At 39.5% G+C, this 25,760-nt stretch overlaps 4 protein-coding genes across 4 annotated transcripts in view; 1 reads left to right on the top strand and 3 right to left on the bottom strand.

The window, feature by feature from the left end:
• Window positions 1-1,482, bottom strand: part of sbf2 (SET binding factor 2) — a 120,625-nt gene extending 119,143 nt beyond the window's left edge. The window contains exon 1 of the mRNA XM_005467002.3: window positions 1,438-1,482. The gene's annotated coding sequence lies outside the window, so the exon portion shown is untranslated. The remainder of the gene's footprint in view (window positions 1-1,437) is intronic.
• Window positions 1,434-10,534, top strand: ampd3a (adenosine monophosphate deaminase 3a). The gene is made up of 15 exons (XM_005467000.4): window positions 1,434-1,549; window positions 3,910-4,132; window positions 4,675-4,849; window positions 5,277-5,442; window positions 5,542-5,761; window positions 5,865-5,994; window positions 6,699-6,893; window positions 7,031-7,162; window positions 7,271-7,434; window positions 7,514-7,640; window positions 8,163-8,326; window positions 9,332-9,452; window positions 9,677-9,850; window positions 9,997-10,107; window positions 10,229-10,534. Exons 1-15 carry the CDS (start codon window positions 1,525-1,527, stop codon window positions 10,403-10,405), a joined length of 2,304 nt encoding a protein of 767 aa, XP_005467057.1. The 5' UTR covers window positions 1,434-1,524; the 3' UTR covers window positions 10,406-10,534.
• Window positions 10,535-10,862: 328 nt separating this feature from the next.
• lyve1a (lymphatic vessel endothelial hyaluronic receptor 1a) lies at window positions 10,863-12,792 on the bottom strand. The gene is made up of 6 exons (XM_003442282.5): window positions 12,583-12,792; window positions 12,299-12,482; window positions 12,066-12,205; window positions 11,457-11,636; window positions 11,280-11,352; window positions 10,863-11,179 (listed from the first exon to the last, which is right to left on the bottom strand). Exons 1-6 carry the CDS (start codon window positions 12,668-12,670, stop codon window positions 11,035-11,037), a joined length of 810 nt encoding a protein of 269 aa, XP_003442330.1. The 5' UTR covers window positions 12,671-12,792; the 3' UTR covers window positions 10,863-11,034.
• Window positions 12,793-14,758: 1,966 nt separating this feature from the next.
• Window positions 14,759-25,760, bottom strand: part of mrvi1 (murine retrovirus integration site 1 homolog) — a 36,778-nt gene continuing 25,776 nt past the window's right edge. The window contains exons 27-39 of the mRNA XM_005467004.4: window positions 24,796-25,227; window positions 24,578-24,656; window positions 23,947-24,064; window positions 23,789-23,819; window positions 21,714-21,854; window positions 21,368-21,499; window positions 20,522-20,672; window positions 20,272-20,321; window positions 19,382-19,513; window positions 17,946-18,007; window positions 17,202-17,312; window positions 16,948-17,076; window positions 14,759-15,712 (exon numbers count right to left, since the gene is read on the bottom strand). Coding sequence (XP_005467061.2) covers window positions 15,550-15,712; window positions 16,948-17,076; window positions 17,202-17,312; window positions 17,946-18,007; window positions 19,382-19,513; window positions 20,272-20,321; window positions 20,522-20,672; window positions 21,368-21,499; window positions 21,714-21,854; window positions 23,789-23,819; window positions 23,947-24,064; window positions 24,578-24,656; window positions 24,796-25,227 — 1,731 coding nt within the window. The 3' untranslated portion in view covers window positions 14,759-15,549. The remainder of the gene's footprint in view (window positions 15,713-16,947; window positions 17,077-17,201; window positions 17,313-17,945; window positions 18,008-19,381; window positions 19,514-20,271; window positions 20,322-20,521; window positions 20,673-21,367; window positions 21,500-21,713; window positions 21,855-23,788; window positions 23,820-23,946; window positions 24,065-24,577; window positions 24,657-24,795; window positions 25,228-25,760) is intronic.

Here is a 25,760-nt window from a genome sequence, read left to right on the forward strand (position 1 = left end):
TATGGGTGTCAGTGTATAGGACCACAGCAGTTTTGAATAAGAAAGTTAACTTAAGGAAATCATAAGAAAGAGAAACAGAAACCTGAAAGGAATCCAAATTGATTAAAATAGTAAGTAAAAGTTAAAAAGGGAAGAATCCAAAAATCCAGCTGAAAGTGGTTGAAATATTTTTTTAAAAAGAAAAAAAGCCTACATCTCTTGTTAAATAAAAGCAAACAGTTCAAATTTTGTTAAACAATGAGTAGATGTTGGTATTATACAACATCAACCAAAGGTTAGGATTAAATGTACTTAATATAATGGATATTTGGCGTGCTAGAGTAAACATAATAGCCAAATAGTAAGCAGGCCAGCCTTGTGCTTTAGAGCAGGATGTTGTAAAAATGATTTTCAGGGTTTCGTGCAGGTTAACATGTCCAGGTTTCAGCAGTAGATTTATTTCTGATTGGATGCCCCATTCATCAGTCACCACACTCTAAATATCATTACTACATATTAGACCATTCATTTTGTCTTTATTAAGTACACTTTAGTATAAAAGACTCCTCTTACCATATTAACTGTTTAAGTTATTTCTGCTATAAATATTCAGTTTTCACTCTGAGAAAAATAAGAAATGGCTGTGAGTCAAAAAAAGAAAAGTGATTCTTGACTTATTGACCTACAATCTGGCAAACATATCTCTCGTGAATGATAACAAGTCATTCTGAGGACATTTTTGTCAAAGGGTAGAAGCCGCAATCAGTATTTGACAACGCAAAATATATATTTTTTATTTATCCAGATTAAGTCTTATTGGGAATAAAAATGTATTTTTCAAGAGAGATCTACCGAAGATGACATCAGAAAAAAATAATAATATGACAGCTCAATAAAGATATGTGCAGAAAAGGACCGGATTGATTATAATGTAAGACGCAGAGTTGGTACAATAACGCAGAGTTACCAGGATACTTGACAAATTTTCTTTACTTTATATAAAACCCCTTCTTAAATCATGGCGACTAAATTCTATTCATCAACATGAAAAAGTATATGGGGGCAAAACGCATTCAAACATCGCCAGTCATTTTTTTTTTTTGGCAGACATGTTATAATGCAAATGATAGAATTGGCCTGCAAATAGACGGATCCATTTTTAATCCGTGTTCTTATATCTGAAATGACAGCAGCGTGAAACAGACTAGGAACAAACATGAAAGACATTCACGCATTTTTGACTCTGAATGTGTAAATCCCAGTGAAATGAAAGCTACTGAGCCCAAAACAACACAAGAAACAAACAAACAAGCAAAAAAACAAAACAAAAAACTGTCGCAGTTGGAGCATACTGACAGACGATTTTAAACCGAAACTATGGACCAGTCTGTGTGTTCAGCATGAGCTCCCGCGGTGACCTAGATAGCCCCCTTTACTCCGAGTTTAAGCTCGACTTACCTCGTTAACCCGGTAAACCCTGGCACAGATTTTCCCCAAAAGCCACCTCGCAGACCCGCCCTCTCTTTTGTCAGTCAGGCGGTGCAAATGGCGTGCACAGGTGAACGGCCAGGTAAGAGTGCAGAACTGGTCAGATTGAATTTGATCTCCTATCAGAATGTAATGTCGTGTAAAGAGATGGACATGCAGATGCTATTAAAAAGGATGTAGGCCAGCTTGAGGCAGGGTTGAGGTCAGGTTTAGGTTGAACTTTGCTGCTAACGTTGTTCGTGGTGTGGTTTGAAGGCAGCATTCATGGCTGTTTCAGCACCTGCTGTCTATAAAAGCATTCATCTTTATGTATATTTTATTTCATGTTCATTTAACTTGATTCATTTTAATATAATTATCACAAAGACTAGTCCATGCCTATGAATCCACTCTGTTCTTTTAGTGGTAGGTCATTCCTCTATTTAACTCTGATATATGGGCGAGGGCAGTTTAGCACACTGTGCATTAGGCTATATTGCAAGCACAGACCAGGTCCTGCTATAATTTGTGCAAAGTCTGCCAAATAATGCATATACTTAGTCTTGTCTTTAACACTTATGAGTTTTTTCTTTATTCCTTTTTATACACAAATATGTTGCCTTTAGTAGTTTTTGCTTACAGGTAGCCCTGAAAAAAAAAAAAAACCACTCAGAAATGAGGAATCCCAGTTTAACCCTCACTGCCCTTCATTGTGAAGCACTGAACTTTTTTTTTTTTTTTTTTGATGAAACAAAAGCATTGGTTTCATCTAAATTATTTAGGTGTGTGTGGCAAGAGAGGAAGTTTAATGATTCATGAACCCATCAGCCAAGTGGCTTTGAGTCTTTCTTTCCATAGCGTTGTTGTAGTGCCATAAAGGCCCACGGTGATGGTGATGCATTCAGGATACTGTGTGTCCTGATTGATGAGCTTCCTGGAAACACCCTGGCAGAACAGAATCAGTCTCAGATTACAATGTACCACACAATCTTTCTCTGTTGTTGTTTCACCACTCCAATGAAAGTGTGTGCACGCGCGCGTACGTGTGTGTGTGTGTGTGTGTGTGTGTGCGCGTGTGTGTGTGTGCGCGCGCGTGTTTGTGTGTGTGCGCGTGTTTGTGTGTGTGCGCGTGTTTGTGTGTGTGCGCGTGTTTGTGTGCGCGTGTTTGTGTGTGTGTTTGTGTGTGTGTGTGTACTAAAGTGCCATATTTGAGTGCACACTAATTAAAAAAAAACTTCACATTGCAAAAAATAACTTGTGTTAATTTCTGTAAATAGCTTATGTAAGTTCCTAATATAAACAATAGTATTTCTCAAAAATACAAGACAAAGAGCTCTTTAATTTGAAATTCTTGGTTACAAAAGTGAAGAAAATGTAATTTTCATTCAACTTTGAGAGGAAGTTGTACCGCAAAAAGTCTCAGTACATAATCTAATCTGAATTGAAGAAAATTCATGAGTTTCCAGATGTTATTCTAAATATAACTGAGAAAGTGTTTTTACACATGTGCATATTTTTCAATTTGAAGACCCACTTTGTAGGGATGCACGTTATCCTGGAGGAGTGTGATAATTCAGCTTAAGCTTAAAATATACTAAGAGGCATTAAAGCACAACAATGGAGCGAGCATTTTCGCACAACATTTATTCATAAAATAACTTATATTAATTCATAAATAAATAAATACATGCATATCTAGAAAAGCACTTGATGAATGAAGCTATAATTGCACCGCAATCATTATATATGTCCAAATTTTAAACCATAATATTTTTAGGCAAATTACAGGTGGTTGAGCAGAAAATGTTGTGAAAATTTGATGATTTAATATTAATGTTACTGCAGTTAATAATGATATTAAATAGTACTGCATTACACTGACTGCATGCCTTTATATAAGAGGTGTTTAAAACATCGTGCATGACATCAACTTTAGCTTTTAACATTTTAACAAACGGTTCACTGAGAACTCTCCAGGTGGTGATGCTGTGCAATAGTTGGATAATAAAGCAGAATAGAATAGAAATATCCTTTATTGTCCCTTATTGGGGAAATTTGGGTGTTCCAGCAGCAAAGTGACAGGCAGATGGAGCACGCAGCAAAAAATACAGTACAGTTAGTAAGTTATTAAAAATTAAAAAAAATATTAAAAACAGAAAAAGGAAAAACTGTGCAAATAACAGCAAAGATATAAACAACTATAATGTAACTATAATATAAACAACTTATTGCGTTTGTTGGGAGCAGCGATAGTTATAAAGTCTACCAGCTGCTGCGAGGAAGGACCTGCAATAATGAATGCCCTGTCCCCAAACACGTGCACAGGTAGATCTCCCTGTTTACAAAACACCACACAGTATCAGAGCATTTAACGTCCTGACAAGTACGGCAGACCTCCTTTGCACTCTACAGTCAGAGACTTCAGACGCCGGCCATTTTACTGTGGCTTCTGGCCTCTTGCAGACATGCCTCGTCAATTTCTAAAGGTGAATCTGAGTGAGGTGGAGGAGGAGACGCAGCTGCTTGCAGAGAAAGTATATGCATCGGCATTAAAAGAAGAAGAAACCAAAAATGCCTTGTCGATGTTCACGATGCCTGAGGACTGCCCAATTGGCCTCCAGCAAGCCAAAGACCATGAACTGCTTAAGGAGCTGGCAGAGCAGCAGTCAGAGGAGACTCTTAAGAGGTAAGTCCTGCTTGGACTCTGAACCGCAGATCAGTCTGTTCATGCAAGCAAAATTATCCTAATATAAAACACAAAACAAAAATCCCTATATAAGATGTATATTTTCAGTTTTGCTTATTATTTATGTGGAGTTAAATATATGTGAGCCAAAACCTAAAGTTTTCAGTTTTTTTTCCTTTTGATTTTTTTTCTTTAGTGGTCTTGGTTCTGTATGATGTAATATAGTATCCTTAGGCACACAGCTCTGACTGTGAGCGCTGAAGCCACACCCACCTGTTATTTAAATCTTTTGTTTTCAATAAAGTTGCCTCAATTGGAAGGTGGGGGTAAAGGGGGATGAACTAAAACAGATTGTGCGCAAATGCCAAGTTTAAACTGTGAATAATGCAAAGCAGCTCTGTGGAGTCTAATGATATAAATGTGAAGTGAAAAATTAGCATAATAGCCCCTTTTAATGAGTCATCTTACCATGATTTTGGGTAAAGACTCATTCATTTAAGTGAGCTTTACACCAAATGCTAATCAATTTGCTGACTTTTCAGGAGGAACAGCCTGAGGATGATTCGTTCCAAGTCGCTGTCCCTACAAGTCCCAGCAAATGCAGACTGGGCACGCCTAGTGACACCATTCATGTCCCCCAGCTCCACCAGCTCATCTGTGCAAGAAAACTGCCCTGATTATCAGAGGGTTACTATTAGTGGAGATTACTGTGCTGGTGTAAGTACTCTCGCTGAACGTGCCAACTGGTGTGCACCGTAGTTATAAAAATACATCCCATATGTCATATTTTGAACTTGAATATAAACTAGTTAGAAAAACTGTCAGACAAATGTGAAACGACAATATTTTCAAATTGAATGTAGCATGATTTAAGTGTACAGTATCAAAAAAATTGAACTATTGGAAGTAGAGACAAACTGCATGTCTTCCTGCCACCCTCTGAAGGAATTCATTCAAAATCTTAAAAGTACAAAAGTGTCTACATTTGGAAGTATAAAAGATGAATTTAGATGCCAGTCAAAGCATTGTTGCTTCAAAGTCTAGCAGCCAGCACAGTGTCCCTCCGCTTGATCCAGTGTAGCCTTCACTATTACCACATGGTTTGGATCAGACTTGAATTCATGTTTAATGCGCCTCCTCTCAGATCACACTGGACGACTATGATCAGGCTGCCAAAAATCTGTTTAAAGCTCTGCTTCTTCGAGAGAAATACTCAAAGCTAGCCTATCACAGATTCTGCAGAACGACGAGCAAGTTCCTACGAAGTGCTCAGAACACGACCTGGAGCGAAGAAGATGAGGTCCTTCCAGGTATGATTTACGAAGCTGGGCTGTATGTATAACAACATTTAAAAACATGCTTTGTTCTAATTTATATGAAAGTAATGGAAAAACTTTTGCGACCACCAGACATGTGCCCATGTCCAGAAGCTGGGGAGGATCCTTACTGCATGGACAACATCCCCAAGGATCTAAACTATAAACTGAAGATGAAGGATGGGATAGTTTATGTGTATGATAATGAAGAGGCTCTCAAACAAAACCAGCCTCATGACCTTCCTTACCCAGACTTGGAGACCTTTGCTGTAGAGCTGAGTCATGTGCTTGCCATGACTGCAGATGGACCCACGTAAGTTTCCAAAACAATTATGCGGACATGCTGGTTGAAAAACCGGTTATCATCCATTCTGCACTTTTTAGAGAATGAACTGAGTGTCACTTTTAATTTTCAGGAAAACCTACTGTCATAGGAGACTAAATTTCTTGAGTTCAAAATTCAACCTCCATGAGATGCTCAATGAGATGGCTGAGCTCAAGGAATTAAAACGTGTGCCTCACAGAGATTTCTACAATGTTAGAAAGGTTAGTATTCCATCTCTGGGAAGTGAGGCAACCATTACCTCTGACTGAACTTTAAAGTGAGTGTAGATACCAAAGCATGCTCTGCAAACTACCCAGATTAACCTGCACTTGTTTAAAGCGTCCAGCGTTTAATAACACAAAAGCTGTTATCATTTAATTGGTTGGCAAAAAGCACTTTGAAGAACTTCTGAATGTGACCGCAGTGTCGTCTGTAGAGGAGGCAGAGCCTGAAGCCTCAGGAAAGTGTATTCCAGGGTCCTGGAGGGGAGGATTGTTGAACACTGGATTTAGAAGGAGCAATGCTGACTTTGAAATCAGGGGGATCATGGGATCTTGACCAGCCAGTCTTTTATGGACTTGGAGAGACTTACCACCGGGTCAATTGGGCATATCTTTAAGGGGAGTGAAGGTATGGTGTTCCAGGGCCATCCAATCCTTGTTTAACCAAAGTAAGAGCTGGTTCTGCATCTTTGGCACAAAGTGAAGCACATTTTCAGTGCTGCTGCTCCTTTTGTCACAACAGAGCATTACCTCCACTCCAAGATCCCTCTGGAAAGGAAAAGCTAGTTGAGGTGGTTCAGACATCTGTTTTAGTTGCTTCTTGGATTGCTGGACCTGAATAGCTTCTGAGCATGCCCGGCTGGGAGGGGTTAAATATAGGATATTAGTGCATGCAGAGTGAACATACTGTTTCTTTCTTGCAGGTGGACACGCACATTCATGCAGCTGCATGCATGTCTCAGAAACATCTGCTCACCTTCATCCAGAAGACGTATCAGACTGATGCAGAACGTGTAGTTTTAGAAAAGGATGGACAAAGAATGACACTCAAAAAAGTTTTCCAGCACCTCAACAAGGACCCCTATGACCTTACTGTGGACTCTCTCGATGTACATGCTGTAAGAAATATTGTCTATTCTTCTGAATTCAAATATTCCATTAACACAATACATTTAAGAATTTCAGATTTTGTCTTTCTGTTGCTTGCATCATTCTGGGATTCTGAATCACACTTTATGATTTATTACATTTACAGGGGAGACAAACCTTCCACCGCTTTGATAAGTTCAATGCGAAGTATAACCCAGTGGGAGCCAGTGAGCTTCGTGAAATCTTCCTGAAAACCGACAATGTTGTTAATGGAGAGTATTTTGCTTGCATCATAAAGGTGCTCTCATCATGTGTAGCATGTCATCAATTTCAAGATGGAGTGATGCAAAGAAAACTTGATGCACTCTTCCTCTCACCATTTTTTTTTTTTTTTTTTTTTTTTTAGGAAGTGGCCCGTGGCCTGGAGGAGAGCAAGTATCAGCATGTAGAGCCACGCCTGTCCATCTACGGAAGGTCTCCTGATGAGTGGTACAGTCTGTCCAAGTGGTTTATTGACCACAAATTATACTCTCCAAACATGAGGTGGATGATTCAAGTGCCCAGAATATAGTAAGTGCTCCATCCTAAAAATCCAGGCTTTTAATTTAAATGCATTTTGTGAAATCTAAAATATACTTTTATGTTGCAGTGATATTTTCAAGCTAAAGAAGCTGATACCCAATTTTGCCAAGATGCTGGAGAACATATTCCTTCCTTTGTTTGAGGCCACAGTTAACCCACAGAAGCACAAAGAACTTCACGTTTTCCTCAAATATGTAAGATTTTTTATACCAAAACAGATCTCAGCAAATATTATGAGGATCCGTTTTGCACAAAAAAAATGTATTTACGTGCAGTATAATAATAGTTGGGTGATGTAGCAGACTATACTGTAGTGGTGAGCAGATGCACCCATTAGGGTTAGTCTTTTAGTGTCTTAAACAGATAAACAATGAAAATATAATGAAGAATATCTGCAACAATATGAAAACATGTCTTTATAATATAAACTGGCTTCATAAAATGTAAAACTGTTCAGAAATACACTGTATGGGCAAAGGTATTGTGTTCCACTGCTTAATATTGAAATACAGGTGTTTTTAGTCTCATTGCCACAGGTGTATAAGCTCCTGTGGGTGTAACCTGCAGGTGCCCCAGTACGTCTGTCCATGTATTGCACAATATAAAAATAATTGGTAACGTTTGTGGAAACAAATGACTAATAACCATTTAATATTAATACCTGCTGGGCTTCATTAAAAAATCCCAGCAGAGAATGACTGTTTTTGTGGATGCAGGTGTCTGGCTTTGACAGCGTGGACGATGAGTCCAAACACAGCGATCACATGTTGTCCTTCAGGAGCCCAAAACCAGAACAGTGGACTTCAGTTGAAAACCCTCCATACAGCTACTACATCTTCCACATGTACGCAAACATCATAGTCCTCAACAACCTCAGAAAGTAAGTATCATTTCCCGGACACGGTGAAGCATCAGAAGCAGGCAGATTGAATTTACTTGATATCTGCTAAATGGCTGACTGAATATAACTTTATGAAACCCAAGGTAATTCAGAGTCCTGTACAGAATCAGAGGAAAAATGCAAAGACAGTTAAAAACATGTCAACTATATGTGCATATCATGATATAAAGCTGTATTACTCTACCCTGTAATGATTAATCTTCAGATGGCGAAACACACACAAGAAATTAAGGTTAAGATGAGGTTGCAGACATGTTTTGAACCCCAATTTAAATGTTTTATCTCAGATGTTCAGAAAGGTTGTACCAGAATTGAGGACCATAAAAAAAAAAACTTCTTCATTTTTTAATATTCTAATTTTGGAAACGCACAAAGGGCATAAGAGGTATCTGCCCTGTCAAATAACTGACAACTCCTTTGTGTGACAATAAGAATACATCCTTTTTTCTTTCATAAACGCATATATGAGGGAAGAATAGAAATGAATGTAGGACATGTTAGACCAGGGGTGGGCAATCTCAGTCCACGAGGGCCGGTGTCCCTGCAGGTTTTAGATGTGTCCTCGAACCAACACAGCTGATTTAAATGGCTAAATTAGCTCCTCAACATATCCTGAAGTTCTCCAGAGGCCTGGTAACGAACTAATCATGTGATTCAGGTGTGTTGACCCAAGGTGAGATCTAAAACCTGCAGGGACACCGGCCCTCGTGGACTGAGATTGCCCACCCCTGTGTTAGACCCTGACCTAGCAGTGTGTGTCCAGCCCTCAAAAGACAGTTTACTCTGTCACTTTGTATAACTGTCAGGGGAAGAGTGACTAACAAATTACAGGAAAGCCAGTTCTGAACTACTTGATGCTTAAAGCTGCTGGGAGAGCATTTCAATATATAGTTACAGCTGATCGGCACTCGGTGTGATGAAGATGATTAAATGCTGTTATGTGATGACATAGTTGCTTATTATACCCTTCTGCGTCCTGTATAGAGAGTGTGGACTAAACACCTTCCAGTTCCGTCCCCACTGTGGAGAAGCTGGATCACTCACTCATCTGGTCTCTGCCTTTCTCACTGCTGACAACATCTCACATGGACTCAACCTCAGGAAGGTACTCACGACTGTCCCGAGTTATAAACCAGTAAACCAGGAAGAAGATTTCACATTTTGAATTTCACAAAGCATTGCTTATAGAATATCCCAAAGGTCACCACTATAGTACGGATACACCAACTCACTCAGCATTAAGATAAAACACACAATTACAGTGTGTACATTTGTGTGTTTTTCCAACTTTTACATTCACGAGCAACACCTCTGTCAAACTTCCTACAGAGCCCAGTGCTGCAGTACCTGTACTACCTAGCCCAGGTACCAATTGCAATGTCTCCACTCAGCAACAATGGCCTGTTCCTGGAATACTCCAAAAGCCCGCTGAAAGACTTCCTGCACAAAGGTCTGTGTGTGTCCCTGTCCACAGATGATCCCATGCTGTTCCACTACACCAAGGTAAAAAAATTTTACAGGAAACTGTGTTTTCGGGCCGTCATTCAGTTATTCAGAATCATTGTTTGCCTAATTAATACAGTATTTGTTATTTCGATTCATTTCTGTAGTCTGAATAAAGCTTATCTGCTATTTGTGTATCCTCTGAGGAACCACTGATGGAGGAGTACGCCATAGCAGCTCAGCTGTGGAAGTTCAGCACCTGTGATGTGTGTGAAATAGCCAGGAACAGTGTGCTGCAGAGTGGGTTTTCTCACCAGGTGTGGTCACATCCTTCATTTGAAAAAAGACAACATAAATTCTGTCTTAGCAGGCATTGGTCAACTCACACAAGATCTAACCATCCTTTCTTCCACCTATTGTTGTGATTAATTTTGCAAGGATAAGATGCACTTCCTGGGAGAGAACTATCTGAAAGATGGACCCGAAGGAAACGATATCCGTAAGACCAACGTCGCTCAGGTCCGGATGGCCTACAGACACGAAACGCTGTGCAATGAACTCAGCTTCATTGTTGATGCAGTGAAGGCTGAATCTATGAATTCCCACAGCGAGTAAAGAGGACCTCACATTTGACAGAATCGAAGCATGTTGCACTCTAAGATATCTACGTTTACCTTTATTTTTTTTTTGTAAAAAGTGCTTCTGACTGGCTGTGATGGAATAAAAACTTCAATAAAACTGAAACTAAAAGAGCAATACTTAACTAATTGCAAATTAATAGCAGATGGGTTTTCTAAAATTGAGATGTAAGGGGATGATGCTCAAGTCAAAGCTGTGGAAGCCCACAAGATCTCACAGAAACTTTTCACACCCCGTATCAGACATTAGAAGAGTTACCAATGAGAGAACAAACATAAACAGTTTGCTTAAAACAAGCTTCAGTGACTTTTAAAAAAGCTTGAAAGATACTGAAGAGTAAAGATTGGAATAATGTGGATTTAAGATGTGGGTGAACCTGCAGAAAAGCTGTTATTATGAGTGTTTTTGTTGTGTAGAACACCAAACCCATATGAGTATTTAAAATTATTTTATTACAAACATTGCCCTCCAGTAGCTAAAATGCACCATTTAACAGCATAGATGAATGAAAATCGTGAACACATACAAAAAGAAATCATGTTACAGCCATTCTGTCTCTTAATTTAACACAAATCGAGCATCACAGTTTCTCATCAGAATAACATTTATTGTGCGTCGTCACCCACTTCTATCCTCTCATCTTCCTCAGCAGCTTTCTTGGTTTCTGTAGGGGTCGTCACACAGATCCACTCTTCTGTCTGGATGTACTCTTTCTGCTCTTTCATGTCTGACTTCTGAGAGCAACGTCTTCTGTTTTTTGTTAACAGATGGAGAGGGAAAAGATGTAACAATATGCACCAAGAGAAACCTCATCATTGTGTTCTATGTATTATAAAGAAAAAGCACTCACAATTTGAGGTATGCCAGGATGATTGTTATAAGCAGAAGAAGCGCACAGGAGCAGAAGATGAGCACAATTTTTCCTAAAATATGAAACATACACACTGTTGATGATGAGGCCTTTACCTGTCTATTAGTCTTGTGCTGTTAGCTGACTGTGACAGAGTTCAGATTATGAGTCCCATACCTGCAGTAAAGCTTTGCGAGCTGCTGGCAAAGCGGGCTGGTTCTATCTCACTGTCGAGGGTTTCAGGAGTCGAGGAGGAAGATGTGGATGGTGGTGTTGTGGTGTGGTGTGTGTGACCCACGTCATGTGTGGTCCTCAAAGGACTGTCAGTTACTTCATCCATCTGTTGTATCGCTGCATCTGTGCAAAGATTAGACGATTTTCAAACAATTCTGATTATTTGCCTGTTTTTGTTTTTTTTTTTTCTTTTGTACTTCCTCCTGTGGAAATGATGATTATATTTTGGAAAGTGTTATGAGTGTATTGTATGTATTTGGAAAAACCTTGGATAAAAAATGCTGTCCAATGGTTTTTTTTTTTTTCCATCCTAGTTATGTGGAATATACTAAAATGCTGCTGAATACAAATTAAAATCCAATGCAAATACCATAAAGCATCAAAGTTTGTGTTAAGAGTATTCATTAATACTAATGTATTCTTATTTATATCGACTATACAGCAGACCTTTTTTATTCTTTGAAAAACAGAAAGCAGTGATCAGCATGCACAATCACTTTTTAAATATCTTTTGTCTCTTCATGAGTAAAATGCAGGTGCAAAGTTTCTCACCTGTCTCGTTGAAGCAAAACACATCAAACTTTTGTTTTACGCTGGCTCGCCATGGCACCAAGCCGCTCTTATTCTTGCCACAGCTGGGAATTGGGTGGATGCGGGGAATGACTGCAAAGTGTTCATCAATCCATCCAAACCTGAACAAAATATTACATTAGGTGCTGTTCGTTAATCCTCTGAGATGATACCGAGGTGTTTTTTTTTAATTTTTTTTAAAACTTTGGTCTCACCTGCATGTTTCTAAACCTCTAGAAAGAGCTTTCTGTACTTGTGCTTTTGAAGCAATGTTCAGTCCAAGGGACCAGCAGAGCCTGCGAGCTTCACTGACATTGAAAGCATACCCAGGCTGGTTGAGCTCATTTAAAGAGGTGACCAGCATTACTCCTGCAATACTTTGATTGAATCCTGGGAAAACTGGGAAAAGCATATTTATATTTACTATATATGGTAGTACAATAATTTATATATATATATATATATTTGTACATATTAGAAAATATGTGGAATAACTTACCTCTGAGGTTACTTATGTCAGTCATTTGAACAGACAAGGCTGAAGTAACGAGCAGCGCTGCTGGGAGGCGAAGCCAGATGATGTTCATAACTGGTCAGAGTAAAGACAGATGAATGCCGGGTATCACTGCTGCTGCAAGGTTTATGTGTCTCTGAGCCAAAAGTCACGGTTAAATAGAGGTGATCATGCTCACTGGGATGTGTGGGGACTGTCACTGCCAGAGAATAACGGAAAAGGAAGAAGGAAGTAGTGCGCATGGGTCCGATCAAGAGCCATCCTATGTTCTGGGAGCAGGGCTCAGGAGACGAGAAGTTAAGTAATACATCAAAAACACTAATCGGCAGAAATTCAATAGAAAGGGAAAAAGCAGTGCACACATTTTCCCATCCAGCATTTTTAATGTCAAATGTTGATAAACTTGGATAAATAAGTTATGTTTTCAGGTTCAACTGCAACCAGTATTTTTACAGGCACAAATGTTTTTATATAAACACTCACATTTACTTATTAGAATTCTCTTTTGAATCTAATTACATCGAAAAAGAAAGTTTAATAAAATAGTTTGATTACTCTCTTTGCACTGAATGGGATTGCGTACAGTTTTGTTGTACTTTTTGTATGATGAAAATAAAGATTCTGTCCAAACAATATATTAAAATTATAAATAAAGTGAAAGTACAAAAGGTGGGATTTGCAGTAGAGTTGTGAAAGTTTCTGAAAACCATGATGTAATACACTCGAGAAGAGATTTTCTTCTGTCCTGATGATTTCCTCTCTCTGGGAAATTCTCAGTCGTGTGTGTGCGCTTATTATCTTTGGTCTCCTCAGATGAGCCTTTGGCACGCGGCCTCCCATTTCCACAAAAACATTTCTCCACAAGTCCCGATGGCAGGAAATGACGCAGAGCCTGCTGACAAAGTTGCAGCAGGGTTTTTGACAGATGTGAGGTGACAGTGAGGTGACAATCTGGATTAGAGCAAGAATGCTCATCGTACATATTACCTCTCTGAGAGTGGGATTTGCATATCCTTAAAGTCGTTATAGAATTAAACTAAATTAAGCTATAAGACTTTCAGATGGGAACACAATGGAATTTCCCAACAGGTCTTGGTGAAAGAATTTAGACCTTTTTCCAGCAAAAGTATCCTGACTGAGTCACCAGTTAGGACACTACAGCCAGAAGTTGTTTATGTTCACTCAGATAATGGCACATTTCAACTGACAGTGTTTGTTTCATTCTTGTAATTTTTTTAAGTGTTATTTTTTATGCCAGATAAACAGTCAAGACGTAAATTAATTACAGTCCAGCCACTTGCCGCTGCCTCTCGACTCTGCCGGCTCAGTCTGAATTGTTGCCACACAGACTTGAGAGGGCTATTTTATATATAGTGAATAATAAACTCCTTTTCTCAAAACTCCATATATATGAAACCCGTAAAGAAAGGAGATTAAAAAAAAAAAAAATCTTGTTTGTGCAAGTAAAAGTCTTTGCAGTACTTGATGGGATAATTTTCGCAGGACTCTGTGTTGCCTGTGTATTCCTGTGCAGCATGGCCTCTGTTTGCACGGTTGCATCTGAACAAAGCATGGTCTAGTTTTGCAGTGTGGATACACACCATCACACCACACACCTAACACGGACCCTGTAGCATAACTATAGCCCCTTAACCTTCTCGACAATTACATTCTAACCCCTAACCATAACCCTGACCCTAACTGTCCCCTTTTTTAAAATTTTGTGGACATTGGCAGGTTTTCTTCTGCATTGCAAAACTATATCATAACAATGTGATTGGTTAATTGCAATGTTGAACCTGGACCAGCATTGATTATGATGATCCAGGAACAACACCAATATGGGGATATCAGATATTTCTGGAACAGAGTGGAGATATTTGATCTTAATGCACAGCTCCATGTTTAGTGTTTGGTGAAAATCAAATACAGCAGACCTCAGTTCAGACCTCAAATCAATGTGATGCGACCTTAAAAAATCTGTGCAGGAATAAATGCCACAAAACTCGAATAAATGGATCAACACTGTAAAGAAGAATGGGCCAAAATTCTGACACTTCAAGTTATTGCTGCTAAAGGTGGTTTTACAAGCTACTGAATCATTGGCTGTACTTAGTTTTTATAGCAACGCATATTTGTTGCTACTGAAATGACTAGAGAATATATTTCAGGCACTTTTTATTTAAAGGAGAGGTGGCAGACCATAAAATGAACAGAGAACAGACAGCACAGGCGGGCACACATGTGCAAAGACAAAAAAAAAAAAGAATCATGACGTCTAAACAGTGCTCGCATACAAGAAAAAAAACTCTCAGTGCTCTGAAGTAACAATCAAACATGGCACAGATGAGAACCATGAGCTGAGTATTGCACTTGAAGAACTGCTGTGGAATGTGCTTACATCTGAAACATTCTTTATAGAAAAAACAACAGATAAAAACATTTTTTTAAATATGTATTAAAAGTCTCTCAGGGACTTCATTATCTATCAAACCTGAGAGATTCTATTGTGTAGATAAATATACAATGTTTCTACTGTGGCATTTAATGAAAAAGTGCCATATTCAGCATTCAAAGTACCAGAACCAGAATGTATAATTACAAGATCTAATTTAATTAAATATCTATTTCAGCACACAATATAATTGGTCCCTAAACAGAATCATCTCTTCTTTTGCTGCAGCAAACATCCTTTCAACTTTCCATTTCAAGCAAAATTATAACTTATCTCTGCTGACCATGAAGAAGGCCTCGCGAGCCATAAAGCCTCCCAAAATGTCTCTGACCCTTGAGTATCGGGGTCATTTGATTCAAGTGTGTCTGATGATATGGTAAACTGGGAGAGACGTGATGTATGAGGTCTCTGTTATTCTGTTTAGCGGGTTCTTTCGTTGCGCTCTTACACCCAGTCCAAAGATCTCCGTCAGTGTCTCACACAGAGTTCCTCTTCCCTTATGTGTCCTCGTGTCGGTTGTAATAGTCACTGAAGAATGAATAAATACTGAACACCACACACACAGCCACAAACAGCGTCAGAGTGAGCCATAGAAGCCGCCGACTCATGGATACCTTTGGACAGAACTCGCTTACAACAGCCAGGACTTCCTCCATCCTCCTGCAAAGATAATAAGCTTTTTCACTCATTTTCAGTCTTTCTTTTTCTTGTTTTGACAAATGAATCATTCAAGCATAAAAAAGCCAACACATAACAGGCACATCAACAAAGACCTGACACAGGACCTGAGTTGATCCATGTACTGTTTATGTTTACTTTTATGCTCTATTTTCACATATGCTTCCATAAATCACTGCACCTATTTCCCACTTTTATAGCAAAATATGTCACATTCCCAGGTCTTTGCATGTTTTGTGCTTGGACTTATTAATCTTTTCTGTTTTTAAGTTTTATACTTTCAGCACTTTCTGGGTTGGTTTCCTTATTTTTATGCCTTTTTAGTTTTAGTTTAGTAAGCTAGGTTCTGTACATGGACATTGTTTGTACTCAGTTCATTGTTTCAGTTATCCTGGCCCCTTGTGTTCGCTGCGTCTTATTGTTAGGTCTCTGTCTCTATGTTAGGTGTTTTCCTGTTTTATCTTGGTGGTCTTTCGTCTCTTGTGCTTTGTGTGTAATTCTACTTCCCTTGTTGCGTCATTTCTAATTAGTTCCAGCTGTGTTTCCCAGCTGTTTCCACTTCCCTCATTACTTCTTGTAGTTATTGTCTCCATTTCCCCTTAACTTTCGTTGAGTTGTCCTTAGCAGGCATCTTACCTAGCGCCGGTCTTTCCCTGTGCTTTCTATTGTTCCCTGAATGTTTGCTTTCCTCGTCTTAATACTCCTGCAGTTTCCTGGAGACTTTTTAAACCTCGGTAGCTGTCAGCATTAAAAGCTCACCTTATGTTAATCTGTCTCAGCGTCTTGCATGTGGGTCTGTAATAAAGTCTAGCATCCCCACAGCAACTCATGAGAGAAATGAGGCGTGGCTAAAGACTTTTGCAGAGTACTGTAGATATAAACTCACTCTTTGTGATTTTAAAAATGTGTTTGTGGTGTTGTTATAATTTTTAATATGTATTTTTGAATAAAATGTAACATTTTGTGTGTAATAGAGAGATTAATCTTCCACTGATCATGAATTATTCACAAAAAGAGCACAAACATGTTTCAATCAAACACGGGTATAAAAAGACATAAGAAGTTGCATTTTTCATAAATACTGCTTGGAGGGTAAAGTGAGGCATTTAATTTTAACCTGGAAATTGGTAATTTGTTGTGCTTGTATCAATACTATCACAGATGAGCATAAATACACAATTTATATTTCTTTTTCTAACATGACAGAGTGATTTTACCTGCTGTTCTTAAGCCTCTCTCCGCTCTCTTCATCCTTATTTTTTGTTTCCAGCAATTTGTCCGCAGCACTTTCATCGTCACATTTCTCTTCCTGAAGCACCTTGCCTTGCTTCAGTCCATCTTGGTAGCTGCGTTTGAAATATTCACATTTACAAGTGAATTTGGGACACACAACTGAAATGATTTCTGATAAACAACTGTGTCATCACACTGTCCGTTTATCTACATTAAAAAGCAGAAGAGAAGGCCTCACCCTTTTTGGTAGGCCTCCTCTTCGATCTTTGCCTTGATCTCGGCTCGGAGCTCCTCCAGGTTTACTGAAGGCTTGGCTGGCTCATTTTCCTGCTCCGACACACTCTTTCCACTGCATTGTTTCAGATAGGAAAGAACAATTAGCCTTGGACACCGTGACGATCACAGCAGACGTAACAAACACTGCACAGTCAGGTTCCATCACAAAACGGCGGGCCGGTCGTATAATGGATGAGACGCAGTGCTGGCCGAGTGGGATGTGCATTCCCGACACCACCATCACAAGATGAGTGCAAACGAAAAACTGTGATTGCACTTTGCACATTTGTTATTGCTATTGTCCTTAAAGAACATCTAGCCCAGACACTGAGAGAGCTCTACTCAGGCTGACTTTATAACTACAGTATGATTGGAGCCTTGTGCCTGGACTTCGTCAAACTCTTTCATAAATGTTTAGATTAGTGGATAGCAAATCCCGTAATAGCATATCCCTCAACTGTAGCTTTTTTTTAATCCTCTCAGGTTTATTTTTACCTCACTGGAATTGTTTCTGCACTGTAAAAAACATCCTGAAGGTCACAAAAACAAGCTGAAGTCCCATCTGAGCGCTTTTGATAAAAACGATTAGAAGTTCAGGGTTGAGAGGAACTTGGAATGACCTTGAAAATTAAGCAGTGGCATGTGACTTACATGCAGCCATGTATGTGTGCGTGCAAGTGAAACAATATTAATACAAGAAACATACCATTCTGTTCCTGGTGGTGCAGCCTCTGTGGAGGTGGTGCCTTTCACGTCATTTGCTTCACACTGAGGAGAAAAGTTTTAAAAGAAAATCGTAACCCAAATCTAAATCTTAACAAGAAAACAGTATTTGCTACAATTGGCTTTACTTCTCTGGATGAACATATGCTTTTATATTTAGGGCCTTTTTAAACTTTCTATTTTTGATTTTTCAGTTCCTCTTGGAGAAATACTAATTTCACATTTCAGAAGGTTTTTTGCTACAGTTACATAACCCTTGTTTTTGTGCCATGGTCTGTGTATTTTGAAATATTGTACCCACCCAACAGATGTGAATTATAACTTTTCTCAAAAAATGAAAAATGACAGAGTGATACAACAGTTTTAACCAAGGACAGCAAAACAAATCTGACTAAAACTGTGTTGTGAGGACTGCCTCGAATTTCTTGAGCTGACATTGTTTTTAGTGATTGTCCCTTGAGGGGATTCAAGTGTCCAGCCAGGTTCCCTTCACTCTGCCAGAAGAATGTCATGACTTGTTTATGGAATCAAGATTTACTTTGTGAGAAACCAGATTTGACTGACTGCTAAGCCAGGACAGATCTAGCCTTTCCTTGAATTTCCCAAAGGAAATTAAGGTTTTTCTAGCTACGTTCACTTCTGGGGAACCTGGAGAACTCATTGATGACATAGATATGATCAAGATCTACTTGTTCAGAAACTAATTTTGAACTCACTAGCCAGAGATGTCCAATGATACATTGCATAGTGTCCAGCACCCCGTGTGACCTTGTATTGGATAAGCAGAGTACCTGGAGAGAACCCATGCAGGCAGGAAGATGCAAACTCCACTTCGCACCCAGGGTCCTCTTTTTGATCAGTAATCATTGCTTTAATATGAGACAGTCTGATACTTTATGGACTCTCATCTTTAGTTTTCATTGCATTTATTGTACCAGTTTCCACTCATGTCGATGGTCAAACACCTCGAGTGACCCTGCTAAAGTAAAGTAAACGTCTAAAGAAGTAAACTTCTATATGTCAGATATTCGGTGCTAATATTTTTCTTATAAAGATGAACTATTTTAGCAGGAACTCATTCAGAAACTCCACATTTTTATTTCAACGTGCTACTGAGGACCAATCTAAGAATCAAAGAGAAAAACATTTGTTTGTATCAAGCCATCTGTCACATATGACACATTAAAAAAAGTTTTAAAAAAGTGCTTTTTCCTTTTAAAAACTGCTTGTGTCTGTAAAAATGCCAGCTATATTTGCAGAAATACTTGAGCGGAAGTATTTTATTTTAAAAGAGATGAATATGTTGCCCACCCACTGAGAAACTTTAACTCAGCAGTTTATCTGTGAGCGTGGGTGTCATTGTACCAAATGCTTAATACATCATTTCCCATCATTTCTCATCAGGACAGGAAGACCTACCAGGACAGGAAGAGCAGCACCAGTTGTGGGTCCTGCGTTGGAGCCTTGGCCAGCTGTGGCCGGGGTCTGACCCGGGATGTTAAGGAGATTAAACTTTGGCACCACCGCTACGCTCACCCTGCGTCGAGGCACCTGATCGGGTGAAAAGAAGACAAAACATGCAGCACTGCGTTTTACAACTACAGAGTCACTATAACTTTTATTTTTTGTTAAGAAAAATGAAACAGAAAAAAACAGTAAAAACGGGGGAGGATGGGACATTTTTAGGTGTGCTTGCAGCATGACAGTATGGTCATGCTTGCCACCCACTTTGGCGGACGGATTTATCTCTGACCCTTTGGATGGGTCAGTGAATAGGAATCATGGTCCCTAGAGGCGGCGATGGGGACATAATTTATAGGGGCGAGGAGGTTAAGACCATTATTCTAGTCTAGTCTCTTTATTTTATTTATTTATTGTTGTTTAGGGTTCAATTTAAGATTCTTCAGATCACTTTTAGAGCTCTTCATGATCATATGCCTCCCTATAATAGTGAACTTCTGTATGTAACCATATGTAACTACTAGCTCTCTGAGCTCAGCTGATCCTGTTGGTGATGCTTCAGAAGAAGTTAATGACAAAAGGCAAAAGGCGATTGTGCTTTTGAGGTTGTGGCCCCCATATTGTGAAACTCGCTTAAATGGAATTTTGGATCTGTGGACACTGTTGATAACTACCAACCTGTACAGATTTACTTTTATATTTTTAAACAGCTACAGCCATAAATAACCATGACAATCAGCCAAGTGGTTGAATCTTTGAATTGCTTGTTTTGTCTGACTGGCAGTTGCACATCCAAAACCTTTGCAACAATGTGAAGCAAAAAACAAAACAAAAAATTCATTGCTTACCTTTCCAATGGTGAGGGACATTGATCTAGATGGACGTGGAACTCCATCGTCTTTATAAATAGAGACAAAGAACCAGCATTAATAAAGCACAGTAACCATTTAAATGCTGATGTTTCTCCCAAATCTACCGTAAACCTGCTCAGTAATGCAGCATTAGTACACTCCACGCTGTGGGAATTTCCCAGCAGAATATATGAGTGAAGATGAAGCCAGCAGTGGTGCTGAAAAGGGAACACAAGTGTAATCTTACCTCCAGGGTCTACAGACACTCCGTAACGATTCGAGTTCTGGTTTGCCAGCTTCTTAAACTCCATGAGCTCTGCATGGTCCTTCTCATATGTCCTCTTAAGATTTTCCACATACTGCATCATAACCTCTGTGGCCTTGTTCATACGCTTCTCCTGTTAGACAATAAAACCAGTCTAAGCGGGCTTAAGTTACAGCGTGTGTGAGCACAAAAACAAGAGCTTCCACTAAAAAACTGTACATAGAGAGGAAATCATTCAACGGGTGTCCAAACCAATACCACAATAACCTGTGTATTTATGGATTTGTCCAACATATCTTTGACTTATCCCATCATCTTGCTGATATTTTAAGTGAAGTTAAATGTTTTTAAAGGTGAATTAATGACACTATAAATAAACTGAAAACACAGATCCTTACTCAGATTATTTATCTGATATTATGGGAAAACATAAAACAAGTATTCCTCTAAAAATATCCACACTCATCATGAATGAACAAGAGGAAGCCTGGAAACCATTCACAGATGCTATGTGAACCTTTCATTTATTTTTCTATTATAATTCGACTGCTATTAATAGATTGGTAGCTGTACACAAAAGCAATGATTCATCTGATTGATTTGGGGTTTAAAATAGCTTAAGACCTTTGCTCTTTTCCTGATGTTTTCCTTGGCTGGCCTGAGGTCAGCCATGACATCAGATAAAAATCCTTCAGTGTAATTTAAAAAACGCTGCCAAACAGGCATTCCTGGAGTACCAGTTGTTTAAACAATAAGCTATTTTGTGTATTTTCGCAGCATTTTTCACTAAAATGTATAGAATTCTCATTTCTCTGTGTGTAACTGCACCTGGCGAACCGCGCCGACTATCTCTGCTCTGCTGGAGAGCCGTGTGGCAAGCCTGTGCAGCACTGCTACCGTCTCTTTTAGGCGCTGATAGGCTTCGCGCTGCTCCAGGTTCTGCCACATTGGCGCAGTCATCTGCAAGAAACACAACATGTTGTTGCAAATCTCAGGAAGAGAAAGTGTGCATCCTTTATTGCACCTGAATTGACTTAGGCAAGAAAAATATTTACTGTGGGACACGTCCAGGAAACATTCAATAAATGAATGAGCACTAAAGAGCCAGGGGGAAATCTCCTTTTGTTGTAAGTTATCGTCTATCTTACATCAGCCCCAGCTTTCGAGGACCAACCTTTAGCGCTCCTTTGAAGTCTTCTAATTCTTTTTCCGTGTCGTCCTCAGTCAGGTTCCTCTCCCTCTCTGCCTGCTTGAGTCGCGTCTCCAGAGTGTAGTTGTCATTACGAAACGCCAGTGACAGCTGGACGAATGCATTCTGTAGAAAGAAAGCTAATGCAGTTTAACACTCAGATTAAGAAACATATTAAAATGCAGGTGAGCTGCCTGTGATCGCAACACGTGAACTCAGTGTAAATAGTCATAGACGGGAGTCGGTGCAGTGAGAATCAAGCGTCCCTGAAATGAGCATGGGGAACAAACTGTGAGAGTGGCATTTGACCTCTCGATGTTTTGTTATGTTGATCAAAGCTAATCTGCAGAGGTTTTTCCAACATACACGCCTGAGAGGAAATCTATGACCTCTGACTGTCCTGATCCAGACAAATCCCAGAGGGAGCAGCGCGAGAGGCTATAGTCCGAGGCTCACAGCGTCACAGATGCCTGGATTTTCTCCACAGGAAATCACACAGAGTCTCTTTGGACTGATCAGGAACAGAAAAACACTTTCCTGTTGACAGAACACCACCAAAGCCAGGCAGGCAACCTCTGACGACCATGTAATTGTTTTGCATCTCTTGTATAATTTTACAACTTCCACGAGCAACTTTTACCCAAGAATATCCCTGCAGGGAATCATAAAGTTTTTATGATTCTAATCATCTGCTTTGGGAACACAACAGGTTATTACAAACACTTGAGCTGCACGTGAAAAGGCTCAAACCCGAGTGGAACAATCCATCTGCTTCCAGTGTTTGAACACAAGTCACTGTTCAAAGCAAACACTTTACTGCTGGCAGTCACTTTTATGATTTGCTGTATTCTGACTCATGTGTAGCTAATCACTGTGGATAATTTAAAAGGTGCAAGTCAGGATGTTAAAGCAAATATGTCTTATTTGAAAAGGAACATTTGGAATCTGCTAAAGTTTATGTTTCGTTTTTCTTTTCTTTGTTTAAAGAAGTAAATTACATTTTTAAATTGATTGAGTCTCCGCTCCCTTCAGGCTTTCAAATGTCACATAAGATAAAGTGTCTTTAGCATCTATAGAAACATATTTGCTCATTTATTTGTGTAAACTGACTTTGTGCACAGAAAATATGTGAATGAGCTTCAGAGGTGCTGTTAGGTGGATTTTGTTACCATCATTTAGCTCTTTTCCAGTCTTTAGACTAAGATTAGTTATCAAACTAACTGCTGTAACAAAATTATTTCCCAAATTTGCAATAAATATTACTTTATGTTACATCCTATCGACTGGTATTATTAGGTAAAATTAGATTTTCACAGATATATCAGTATGTCACTGTCACTGCAGATTTTCCAGCTGCATATTATGATGTAGGTCTCCTGCTCAATTTCAGCCCAAAGGTGCTCAGTTTCCTGTTCTTAGCTGATAGGAGCGGCACCCAGTGTGGTATTCTGCTACTGTAGTCCATCTGTTTCAAGGTTTGATGCATTGTGCATTCAGAGATATTTGTAATGGGTGGTTGTTTGAGTTACTCTTGCCTTCCTATCAGCTCAAAAGCAGTCTGGCCATTCTCCTCTGACCTCTGATATCAACAAAGCATTTTCACCCAGAGAACTGCCACTCACTGGAAATTTTCTTTGAACAGACGATTGTTTGGAAAAACCCAGCAGATCAGCAGTTTCTGAAATACTCAGACCAGCCCATCTGGCACTGACAACCATGTTACATTCAAAGTCACTTAAATCACATTTCCTCCTTATTCTGATGCACAGCTTGAACTTCAGCAAGTCATCTTGAGCATGTCTACGTCCCTGATCAATGCACTGAGTGCATGATTAGATATTTTCATCAATGAACGGTTGAATTAGGTGTACCTAATGTAGTGTACACATGCATAAACAGAATAAGGGCCAGTGTGTCAGTGTTGCTCCCTTTTAATTTACAGACTAAACCCCATTATCCATCCTCTTATCTAGTTCTTGGTGAGAATATAAATTCATAAAACAAAACCATTTTCTGCGTGTGGTCATTTTTCACTAAAACATCAGAGATCAGGTACCAACCTCAACTTCTTTTTCGCTGAGTGGAGGAGCACTGGAATGAAATCAGAGAATGGAAGCATTACTCAGAAAAGAAATATACACTTCAATAACAGTAACGGTGAGATAGATGGTGAGGGTTAAGAATTAAATGTTAACTACAGCAGCAGGTTGTTACACACCAGCCAGGCAGACCCCGATGAAGTTTGAGTTTTCTCAGCATCAAGTCTGAAATGTTGGGCATGGCGTCGGATCTTTCCTTTGTGTCACTGGTAGGTGTGTTCGGTGATGACGGCGGATCTGCAGACACAATGCTACACAAATTAGAGCTCAAAATTATTTCTGGAGAATAATTTAAGTTTAAGGTAATTTGATATCTTTTGTGCAAGCTGACATAAACCAAATGCTGAAACGTAGAGGAAGAGCAGGTAGGAGAGTGTTGTTACTACTACTGGTCCCATATAAATATATCAATCAAACCAGTTCTCACCGGAGTAAATTCCAAACAAAATCTTAGTGATTGGACTTTTTAAAGAACATAAGGGTTATTTCCTGTTTTCATCAGGTGCTCTGTGGTGTACAAGCTTTAACAATAATGCCATCTGCTGATAAAAAAAGAGAACACAAGTTTCGTTTCTGCTACAGTACTGTCAGGGGTGGAACAGAGGTAAAAAAAAAATGAAAAGAAAAAGTCGTCATTTTCTGAAGCGAATCAGATTTCAGGAAGTGCACACCCTCAGTGTCATTGCTGAACGTGCTTCTGAAAGTACTTTCTGTCTTACACAGGGCAAGAGGGCAAACAAGGAGCGTCACCTTTTTCCTGTTCAGCAGCTTCGCTCAGCTCTGGTAACTTTGATCCCACAATGCTTTGGTTTCGCATTAGCTTGTGCTCCTGTGCACACATACATACACACACACACATGAAACATTAAGGCATTTTTATATAAATGTTACAACATTCTACCAAATGGACAGCTGGCACATAAAAAGAGGAAATGATAACAGTAAGACTTGCTGAATTGGTGCTTTACCTCTCTGAGTTTAGACAGCTTCTGTGCACCCACCGGTGGGGTGGGGAAATCCTTGTACCCTGACGTCTTTAAGCCAGCATCCTTGGGCTTGTCTGACAAACTGTCCTCAGCTGTGGGAGGAAAAACCGGGGCTCCATTTCTAGAGTTAAGGCTGCCTACAGCATCCCAGGAAACAGCTCTCATTAGTGGTGGAAAGGCCCCAATAGTCTTAATCTCTGCTGTACACGGTGCCTGTTGAGTAGAAGGTCTGGGCACAGGCTTGGCGACCCCTGTGGCTGGAGTCTGGTTTGGACTTCGACTTGACTCATCTGATTTGTTGACAACTGTAGGACTTTTGGGTTCACCGTTCTTCTGAACAGCAAAACGAGGTGTGAGAGTCCCCGAGGACACTTTCCTTTTGTCAGCTAACTTCCAGTCCACCAACAGCTTTCCCTAAAGTTGGCAAGATATGAGAGAATTACTGTATGTACATTTCATCAGGCATTAAAGCGGCTGGATAACACTCCACTTGGACATATTGGTGCTTCATAAGAGAAGCTAGAGTAGCACTGCAGCATGCTTGTGAGGACAAACTAATAGTTAGAAGCTGAGATTCAGAGTATACGGCCCTGTGAAAAACTGAGTATACCCTCAGTTTTAAGCAGCAGCCATGTGCTACTATTAAATACACTTAAATAACTGATCATCAGCAAGTGTGAGCACCTCTATAAAAGCAGAAGCTTTGTCAGTTCATTAGTTTGTTATTAGTTTATTATTAACGCAATGCCGCAGCTTTTCCAGGAGTGGACGTCCCAGTGCAGAGGTTAGGCCGTGCAACACTTCGAGAACCTAAAAAAAAACCCTGGAGGCTGTCGGTGCAATCCCTCCGCCTCTTAGTGAAAACACATATGGCACAAATGTTAAAATTCTAGCTGACTCCCTTTTTGAGTTATTGCATTCAAAGAGATTTTCGAAGATGTGGCCTC

Source organism: Oreochromis niloticus, linkage group LG1 (assembly GCF_001858045.2).
Source record: "Oreochromis niloticus isolate F11D_XX linkage group LG1, O_niloticus_UMD_NMBU, whole genome shotgun sequence".
NCBI classification, from domain to species: domain Eukaryota; kingdom Metazoa; phylum Chordata; class Actinopteri; order Cichliformes; family Cichlidae; genus Oreochromis; species Oreochromis niloticus.

Coding starts and splice junctions, on each gene's coding strand:
- lyve1a (XM_003442282.5), bottom strand. CDS start 12,670: ATGAACATCATCTGGCTTCGCCTCCCAGCAGCGCTGCTCGTTACTTCA. Junction 11,353..11,456: donor CTCGCAAAGCTTTACTGCAG/GTATGGGACTCA, acceptor TTCATATTTTAG/GAAAAATTGTGCTCATCTTC. Junction 11,180..11,279: donor ATCCTGGCATACCTCAAATT/GTGAGTGCTTTT, acceptor AACAAAAAACAG/AAGACGTTGCTCTCAGAAGT.
- ampd3a (XM_005467000.4), top strand. CDS start 1,525: ATGGCGTGCACAGGTGAACGGCCAG. Junction 7,435..7,513: donor ATTCAAGTGCCCAGAATATA/GTAAGTGCTCCA, acceptor TTTATGTTGCAG/TGATATTTTCAAGCTAAAGA. Junction 10,108..10,228: donor AGAGTGGGTTTTCTCACCAG/GTGTGGTCACAT, acceptor TAATTTTGCAAG/GATAAGATGCACTTCCTGGG.